This window comes from Otolemur garnettii, unplaced genomic scaffold (assembly GCF_000181295.1).
Source record: "Otolemur garnettii isolate 467f Iridium unplaced genomic scaffold, OtoGar3 scaffold00042, whole genome shotgun sequence".
Taxonomy (NCBI): Eukaryota; Metazoa; Chordata; class Mammalia; order Primates; family Galagidae; genus Otolemur; species Otolemur garnettii.
Genome location: NW_003852437.1, coordinates 432,487 through 442,894, shown reverse-complemented (window position 1 = coordinate 442,894; position 10,408 = coordinate 432,487). Strand labels below are relative to the sequence as shown.

At 38.7% G+C, this 10,408-nt stretch overlaps 1 protein-coding gene across 1 annotated transcript in view; it reads right to left on the bottom strand.

The window, feature by feature from the left end:
• The window catches only part of PPIL4 (peptidylprolyl isomerase like 4), a 39,945-nt gene that overhangs the window by 13,307 nt on the left and 16,230 nt on the right, over positions 1–10,408 (bottom strand). Inside the window, exons 8-11 of the mRNA XM_003790257.1 lie at positions 8,305–8,429; positions 6,668–6,734; positions 2,797–2,908; positions 229–325 (exon numbers count right to left, since the gene is read on the bottom strand). Coding sequence (XP_003790305.1) covers positions 229–325; positions 2,797–2,908; positions 6,668–6,734; positions 8,305–8,429 — 401 coding nt within the window. The remainder of the gene's footprint in view (positions 1–228; positions 326–2,796; positions 2,909–6,667; positions 6,735–8,304; positions 8,430–10,408) is intronic.

The following is a 10,408-nucleotide window of genomic DNA, read 5'->3' as shown; positions in this document are numbered from 1 at the left end:
GGCTGGATTTGAACCCACCACCTTAGGTATATGTGGCTGGCGCCTTAGCCACTTGAGCCATAGGCACCGAGCCGAAAAGCAGTAATGATAAGCTAAGTTCACAATCTGACTTCAGGAACCTTGTCTCCTATAGTCTCCGTGACTTTTTATAACCCATCACACAGGACTCTACACGTGACACATGGTCAATATAATACATACTGAATAACTGATTCTTGTTAAGGATACTCCTGTTTAGGCTTTACTTTATCTTTCAAAACCAAATTAGATGGTTTCTCCTGTTCCTTTTCATACTCCTTGAAATCACTCTTAGTGTATTTCCCACCTGTTTATTAAGAAAAGAAAAAAAGAGCTTAGTAATCACCTAATTAATCAAGAATAATAATTATTTCATAAAACGTATAAGAACTATTCATAAATGGTAACATATCAGACACAGAAAAAGGGTGAGAAGAGAATAAAAGAATTACAGCAATTCAATCTCTATTGCTATTAACTGAAATCAGATATCCAGCCAGTTAGCCATCTGCTGCCACCTAATGATATATGTGAATATTACATAATCACACTTTCAAATAAATTACACACAAGTAATACAGTATTTATTTACTCATTTTTATTAATTTTTTTTTTTTTTGAGACAGAGTCTCACTTTGCTACCTTTGGTAGAGTGCCATGACATCACAGCTCATAGCAACATCAAACTCTTGGGCTCAAGTGATTCTCTTGCCTCAGTCTCTACGGGTGCCTGGCACAACACCTAGCTATTATATTTTTTTAGAGTCAGGGTCTCACTATTGCTCAGGCTGGTCTTGAACTCGTGAGCTCAGGTAATCTACCCACCTCGGCCTCCAAGAGTGCTGAGATTAGAGGCATGAGCCACAGTGCCAGGCCTTAAAATTTTTTTTTTTTTAAAGAGAGTATTGCTCAGTTGTCCAGGCTGGAAGCCCATGGTATATAATCATAGCTCACTGCAGCCTTCAACTCCTGGATATGTGGTAGAGGTGGATTACAGGTGTTTAATGCCAATTTAGAAAAGTGTTACAGAAAAAAAAGTAATGCTAACATTCCTAGTAAAATTCACTTATTACATGTGAATAACTACCAAAGTGAAATCTTTTTTGTTTTTGGAGACAAGATCTTACTCTGTTGCCAGTGATCATAGCTCACTATAATCTTACACTCTTGGGCTCAAGTGATATTCCTGTATCAGCCAGGAAAAGCTAGGAGTACAGGCACATGCCACCATGCCTGGATGATTTTTAAAATTTTTTTGTAGAGGTCAGGCACAGTGTCTCACAGTGTAACACTCTGGGAGGCGAGGAGAGTGGATTAGGAGTTCAAAACCAGCCTGAGCAAGAGTTAGACCTTGTCTCTAAAACTAGCCAGGCACTGTTTTGGCTGCCTATAGTCCCAGCTACTCAGGAAGCTGAGGCAAGAGAATCACTTGAGCCCAAGAGTCTGAGATTGCTATGAGCTATGATGCCACAGCACTCTACTGAGGGTGACAAAGTGAAACTCTGTCTCAAAAAATTATTTTTCATTTCAGAGAAAGGGTCTCACTGTGTTGCCCAAACTGGTCTTGAACTCCTGGCCTCAAATGATCCTCCCTCCCACCTTAGCCTCCCAAAGTGCTGGGATTACAGACATGAGCCACCACACCAAGTTTAAAGTTAAATCTTTTAAATAAAACACTGCATCAAAAATCAAAACTTCAGTAAGGGGTGGCAGCTCACGCCTATAATCCTAGTACTCTGGGAGGCCAGGGTGAGTGAATTGCTTGACCTCAGGAGTTCAAGACCCACCTGAACAAGAACAAGACTCTATCTCTACTAAAAAATAGAAAGACCAGCCGGGCATCATGGCAGGTGCCTGTAGTCCTAGCTACTCAGGAGGCTGAAGCAAGAGAAACACTTGAGTCCAAGAGTTTAGGTTGCTGTGAACTATGACACCATGGTATTCTACCTAGGGTGGCAGAGTGAGACACTGTCACCATAAAAAAAAAGAAAAAAAAATTTCATTTTATTTCAGCATATAACAGACCCAACCTTAAGCTTGGCATGCTACTAGTAATTTAACACACATGTAAGTATATGTGGAAAATGTCATATGTACAAGGGGATAGCATGCTGAAGAGCAAAAAATCAGAAACACCTGAATGTCCATAGTAACATGACTAGTTCAATGAATTATGATATATATATTCACTAATACACTGACCAGCCACTGAAAGAATAAATTGGTGTTTTATATACTGATACAGGCCTTTTCAATTTTGCATTATATGACAACTATAACAAACCTAAAAAAATTTTGTTTTTTAAGTTTTACAGAATCAAACTGTGGCCAGGCACAGTGGCTTACACCTATAATCCTAGTACTCTGGGAGGCTGAGAAAGGAGGATCACTTGAGGTCAGGAGTTCAAGACGATCTTGAGCAAGAGCAAGAGCAAGATCCCATCTCTAGCCTAGACAAGAGTAAGAGACTGTCTCAAAAAAAGAGAAAAGAATTAAACCACCACAAAGTCATAACAACTTTGGAAATACATCATGTAGTCATGTCTGCAATGGATAACTATAAGTGGTTTATAATACAGTCCACATAGAAAATAGATATTTTTCATCAGTTTAAAATACAGACACACCCACACACATTCTCTCTAGAAAGCAGGTTTGTAAAATCACAAATGGCAAGAGTTTATCAATTAACATGTCTCCTAATTAACATTACCAAGTCAAAGGCTATCTATATAAGCATGCAAAGCAGAACAAAAAAAGAAAGATATACCAATATACCTTTTCCTTTCCATTTAACTTTTGCAACAGACTGGCTAAAATCCACATGTATTCTTCTGTCATCTATAAGTACATTGTCCATTTTGAAGAATGCTTTCTCACAATCTTCTTCCTGAAAGTAATTATAAAACCTCAACCATAAATCTTTATAGACAACATTTCTGTAGCTAAAATACTAAAAATACAAAAGGTTTGTTACTACTAAAAATTTTTTTTTTTTGAGACAGAGTCTCATTATGTCGCCCTAGGTAGAGTGCTGTGGTGTCACAGCTCACAGCAACCTTATACTCCTGGGCTTAAGTGATTCTCTTGTCTCAGCCTCCCAAATAGCTGGGACTACACAGGTGCCTACCACAACGCCCAGCTATTTTTTGGTTCTAGTTGCCATCGTTGTTTGGCTGGATTCAAACCTGCCAGCTCTAGTGTATGTGGCTGGTGCCCTATCCGCTGAGCTACAGGCACCAAGCCACTACTAAAATTAAGTCCAATTTTATTTTTTTGCAGTTTTTGGCCAGGGCTGGGTTTGAACCTGCCACCTCTGGCATATGGGGCCGGCGCCCTACTCCTTTGAGCCACAGGTGCTGCCGCCACTACTAAAATTAATACTTGAATACTAGTTACACATTAGATGCTTTAAATGCCCTCTATCTATCATCTCAATTAACTCTGGCAATAACCCCATGGGTACTATCTATTATTATCTCATTTTCTCAAGCAGAAAACAAAAGTTTAGAGAGGTACAAAAGTTGTCAAAGATCATAGAGATAGCAAGGGTCAGGGCCAAAATTTTAAATTGAGGCAATCTGATTATAATGGACATACATATACTTACTGATTGTGATATGCAAGTGTACATAATCCAAAATCATCCTGGAAAGTGAAAGCTGTTTTCATAAATTTAGTATTAAAATTGGGCAGCGCCTGTGGCTCAAAAGGGTAGGGCGCCAGCCCCATATGCCAGAGATGATGGGTTCAAACCCAGCCCGGCCAAAAACTGCAAAAAAAAAAAATTAATTTGGCAGTGACTGGGCATAGTGGCTCACTCCTGTAATCCTAGCACTTAGGAGGCCAAGGAGTTTGAGCTCAGGAGTTTGAGACCAGCCTGAGCAAGAATGAGACCCTCAGCTCAGCACCTGTGGCTCAAGTGGCTAAGGCACCAGCCACATACACCCAAGGTGGCACATTCAAATCTAGCCCAGGCCCACCAAACAACGACGGCTGCAACCAAAAAATAGCCGGGCGTTGTGGCAAGCGCCTGTGGTCCCAGCTACTCAGGAGGCTGAGGCAGGAGACTTGCTTGAGCCCAGGAGTTGGAGGTTGCTATGAGCTGTGATGTCATGGCACTCTACCCAGCGGGACAGCTTGAGGCTCCTGTCTCAAAAAAAAAAAAAAAGAATGAGACCCTCATTTCTACTAAAAATAGAAAAATTAGCCAGGTATGTGGTAGGCACCTATAGTCCCAGCTATTAAGGAGGCTGAGACAGGATAATCTCTTGAACCCAGGAGTGTGAGGTTGCTATGAGCTAGGCTGATGCTATGGGACTCCAGCCTAGGCAACAGAGTGAGACTGTCTCAAAAAAAAAGAAAAAAAATTATTTATTCATATCATAGCAGAAATAATTTTATGTGACTGATTATGGAATGCTGACCTTGAATGGTATTATATAATCCAGATATGTGTGTATATGTGTGAGTATGCATATTTACATTTCTAAATTCTGAAAAATTCTAAATCTGGAAGCCCATCTATTTCCAAGGATTTTGGATTTATTAATAGAATGTGGGTCTGTGATACCAAGGTCTATACTACACAAGAATCCTTTCTGTCAGTAACTTCACAAAGTTTAAATCTCTGTTTCTGACATCTGAAGACTACAGAGTGATGCATTTCAACCTAGCGCTGGTAAATCTTCTTTTATATTTCTGGAAATACTCCTTAGTTTGCTCACAACTTTCTAGATAGAGACAACTCAAAGAGAAGCAGATAAAAACTGGTTATAATCTTATTTATTTACCATGTGTCAAGAATTAAGTAGATCACAAACTCTATGAATATACAGACTTTATTCATCTACATCATTTAGTACAATGTCTGGCACATAGTAGGCAGATGTATGTATGATGAATCTGACTGTTTATACTCTGGGAGGCTGAGACGGGTGGATTGCCTGAGCTCAGGAGTTGGAAAACAGCTTGAATAAGAGTAAGACCCCATCTTTAAAAATAGCGAGGCATTGTGGCAGGCATCTGTAGTCCCAGCTACTGGGGAGGCTGAGGTAAAAGGACTGCTTAAGCCCAGGAGTTTGAGGTTGCTGTGAAATATGATGCCACAGCACTCTAGCCAGGATGTCAAAGTGAGACTCTGTCTCAAAAAGGAAAAAAAAAATTTTTTTTTCCAAAGCAAGTCAAAAATAAAGATCTCCCTTCTACTGGCTCCAAGGTACCTTGTATATTATTTCCAGTACATCTGACATAGTGTCTGGGTAAATCTGTTATGTGTCTATTTTCCTCAAGGCTCCATATTCACTAGGCTTTACTACAGTGCCTGAAACAGAAAGTGCTCAATAAGTGCTTTGGAATGAGCTACTATTAGATAAACATTAGTCCAAAGCTACACAAAGATATAGTATAGCACAGGAGCTAAACTCAATAGGTATAGAGACATATCCAAGTTCAAATCCTAGCTATGATAATCACTAGGTGTGCAATTTTGAACAAGTCATATATTACCACTGTCTCTACTTATTTGCACAAGGAGGACAGTATCTATCTTACAGACTTATGAGGATTAAATGCAGGAAAATTTAACATAATGCCTGATTTAAAATATTAGAGCAACACAGGCTATCATCATTATTACAGATCTAGAAGGAACCACCTAATCTAATACTCAAGTTTTATTTACAAGGAAGGTAAGGCCTAAATAAATAACCTGTTAGATACCATAAAATTAACTAGTTACTGAGCTTGGATTAATGTCTAGGTCTTAATACCCAGTTTAGTTTTTTATTACTCCATAAGGTCTCCACATAAGTAACACTGTAAAATCATTAAAAGTATACAAAGGGCTCTGTGCCTGTAGTCCAGTGGTTAACGACATCAGTCACATAAACCAAGACTAGCAGTTCGAATCCAGCCCAGGCCAGCTAAACAACAATGACAACTACAACAAAAAATAGCCAGGTGTTGTAGCAGGCACCTGTAGTCCCAGGTAAGAGAATCACTTAAGCCCAAGAGTTTGAGGTTGCTGTGAGCTATGATGTCACATCACTCTACTGAGGGCAACATAGTGAGACTCTTGTCTCAAAAATTAAAAAGAAAAAAAAAGGTATAGAAAGAATTTTACATAAAACTTGGAAAGTTCTTTTTTTTTGAGACAGTCACTATGTTGCCCTGTGAGAGTGCCATGGCGTCACAGGTCATAGCAATCTCAAACTCTTTAGCTTAAGTGTTTCTCTTGCCTCAGCCTCCCAAGTAGCTAGGACTACAGGTATCCGCCACAATGCCCGGCTATTTTTTTTTGTTGCAGTTGTCATTCTTGTTTAGCTGGCAGGAGCTGGGTTCGAACCAGCCATCCTCGGTGCATGTGGCCAGCACCATAACCACTGTGCCATGGGTGCAAAGACAAAACTTGGAAAGTTCTAAACATATATTTGAGCAAACTATACCTGAGTCTAAAGTAAAGGTATACATATTTTACATTAATAGATGCTAAATTTATCCCGTTTGGTTACAATAAAGACAATAAAGTTAATTTTCTTGAGTGCCTCAAGAGTAATTCTAAAAACCAGAAAAGGTTCTATATTCTTCACATTTTAATACCATATAAAAATAAATGCCAACTTAATAATCTGCATTAAGAAAGACATACCTTTTCAAATTCAATAAAAGCATAACAGAGGGACTCTCCTGTCTTCCAATCTCGGATAACTTCACAACTGAAAAAAAGTTTTTAAAATGTGATTAAAAAAAAAAGTATTCACTCTCACTCTTCAAAACTGAAGAAGCAGATAAGCCACTTATCATTAGGCAAAGTTAAAGTCATAGCATTTTTCTAAATCTTTTTAACAATAATCCTTTTTTTAGAAACAGCTCACCAATCCAGGAAATAAGTTATCTAAATTCTACTCTAAATGCCCTGTGTAGGCCTACAGCCCTATATTCCCTTAGCAGTGAAGAAGAATAGAAATATTTAATTTCCCTCTGGGAAAAGTAATCCCCTAAAAAATGTTTATATCATAATGCATTTCGGAGCCAAATATGGATGAATTATAGAATATCTAATGTTACTATACAATGTATACACATTGATAACATGTAAATATTTAAGTATATGCTTTGAAATTTTTGAATTTTAATATAAACCAAGCTCAAATTTAACACTGTTAAGTATAGCTATTACACAGAACTAACCTATCAAAATAACCAAATGAAAGGGCCAATAAGGAGCTGAAAGACCCAACTTGTCCCTTTCCCCACATGTAAGTCTCATTTTAAAAACATGAAAAGGGCAGTGCCTGTGGCTCAGTGAGTAGTGCGCCAGCCCCATATACCGAGGATGGCAGGTTTGAACTTGGCCCTGGACAAACTGCTACAACAAAAAAAATAGCCAGGCATTGTTGTGGGCACCTGTAGTCCCAGCTACTTGGGAGGCTAAGGCAAGAGAATCACCTAAGCCCAAGAGCTAGAGGTTACTGTGAGCTGTGATGCTACAGCATTCTACTGAGGGCGACAAAGTGAGACTTGTGTTTCTTAAAAAAAAAAGAAATCCTTAACACAATAGTGTTTAATTAATTACAAAATAGACCCCTTTCTTACAGAAATACTAGCTTCAAAAACTTTTACATTAGTAACGCGGGGAAAATTAACCAAAAGAAAAAATTTATTAAAATTTAGATTTAAATTAATTCCAACTTAAATTGTTGATAATTCCAGTAGTTAATTAAATGAGATAAATATTTTAAATATTAAAGAAGGTTATTGAGGCTCAGTGCCCATAGCCCAGTGGTTACAATGCCAGTCACATGCACTGAAGTTGGTGGGTTCAAAACTGGCCTGGGCCAGCTAACCAACAATGACAACTGTAACAACAAAAGAAAACAGCTGGGTGTTGTGGTGGGCACCTGTAGTCCTAGCTACCTGAGAGGCTGAGGCAAGAGAATAGCTTGAGCCCAAGAATTTGAGGTCACTGTGACACCACGGCACTCTACCGAGGACAACATAGTGAGACAAAGTCTCAAAAAAAAAAAAAAAATTGCTGAAAATATTACAGAACTAAGTTTAAATTATTCCATTCATCTCCTGTTTTAAAGTAAAAATGTTTCTGTTGGGAGTGGAACAAACATTCATTATTTATTTTTCTTCCATAATGTCCAAAGACTGGCCTATAAAAAGTCACCAGTACAAAATTCCCCCAGAGTTCACAGACTCACCAAAAATATACCATTAGAAAACCATCAACTAATACCTAGGTTTTCCAAATTTCTCCCTCACTAATATAGGGATTACCTTCTTATTGGCCCAAATCTTGAGAAGATTATTTCCAGATCCTCATCTGTGGTTACTGGATTCAATTTACAAACAAACAGCACGTTTTCTGGAGGTTTAATATCTGCATCAGGTAGGTCTCCTACCTAAATTATACATAAATAAGAACATAAATCAATTCCTTTATTTAGTTTCCATTCTGAATATCCCATCCAAGCCCACAATGCTGATTTCCCCAGAACATTTAAATTTACATTATAAAGTTCAGACTCAGGAAAAGAAACCTAAGTAAATGGATACTGCTAAGTTAAAGAAGCCAATCTAAAAGGCTGCATACTATAGGATTCCAACCTTTTTTATTTAAATTGAGAAGACTCTCACTTTCGTTGCCCTCAGTAGAGTGCTGTGCTATCATAGCTCACAGTAATCTCAAACTCTTAGGCTCATGTGATACTCTTGCCTCAGCCTCTCTAGTAGTAGGGACTATAGGCACTTGCCATAACTCCTGGCTATTTTTGTTTGTTTGTTTTAGTACACCTGGGCAGAGTTCGAACCCACCAGCACTGGTGCATGTGGTGGGTGCCCTAACCACTGAACTAAGGGCACACAGCAAGGATTCCAATTTTGTTTCTATTGTTTGGGATTCATTGAGGGTACAAAGAATTAGGTTATACTGATTACATTTGCTAGGTAAAGTTCCTCTTATAATTGTGTCCTGCACCCCAAGAAGTGTGTCATACATTGGGGACCCTCCAACCCCCTCCTTCTTGCCCTCTCTCCACTCCCTCACTCTCCTACCCTGAACCATGTATTAGGTCATCTATTCTCTTCATATTAGAATTGAGTACACTGGATTTTTGCTTCTCCATTCTTGTGATGCTTTATTAGAAAAAATGAGTTCCACCTCTATCCAGATCAATACAAAAGATGCAAAGTCTCAATCTTTTTAATGGCTGAATAGTATTCCAGGGCATACATATACCACAGCTTGTTAATCCATTCTTGGATTGGTGGGCATCTGGGTTGTTTCCACAATTTGGAGACTGTAAATTGAGCTGCAATAAACAGTCTAGTGGAAATATCCTTATGATAAAACGATTTTTTCCTTCTGGGTAGACACCCAGTAATGGGATTACAGGATCAAATGGGAGGTCTAATTTGAGTTCTTTGCGGATTCTCCATACTTCCTTCCAAAAAGGTCTTATTAGTTTGCAGTCCCACCAGCAGTGTAAAAGTGTTCCCTTCTCTCCACATCCAGGCCAGGTCCTACAGCTTTGAGACTGTGTGATATGGGCCATTCTCAGAGTGATTTTGATTTGCATTTCTCTGATAATTAGGGATGATGAGTATTTTTTCATATGTATGTTAGCCATCCGTCTTATTTTTAAAATTTTTTTTTAATTATCATTATTTTTTTTAGAGACAGTCTCATTTTGTTGCCCTCAGTAGAGTGCTGTGGCCTCACAGCAACCTCCAGCTCTTGGGCTTAGGCACTTTTCTCACCTCAAGAGAAGCCCGAGTAGCTGGGACTACAGGCACCCACCACAACGCCCAGCTAATTTTTTGTTGGCCGGAGCCAGGTTTGAACCTGCCACTCAGTATATGGGGCTGGCGCCCTACTCACTGAGCCACACGTGCTGCCCCATCTGTCTTCTTTAGAGAAGGTTCTAGTCATCTCTCTTGTCCAGTGATATTAAGTATTGTTGGGTCTTTTTTGGTTGAGTTCTCTGTATATCCTAATTATCAAGCTTTTGTCCAATTGATAATATGCAAATATCTTTTCCCATTCTGAAGGCTGTCTATTAGCTTTGGTTGTTGTCTCCTTAGCAGTACAGAAGCTGTTCAGTTTAATTAAGTTCCATTTGTTTATTTTTGCTGTTGCTGCAATTGCCACTAAAGTCTTCTTCATAAAATCTCTCCCAGGGCTAGTATCTTCAAATGTTTTCCCTACACTTTTTTATTGTTTCATGCCTTAGATTTAAATCTTTTATCCACCTTGAATCAATTTTTGTTGAGTGGAGAAAGGTACAGGTCCAGTTTCAGTCTTTTACATGTGGTTATCTAGTTCTCCCAATAGAGAATCTTTTCTCTAGAGTATGTTCTTATTTGGTTTATCAAAGATCAG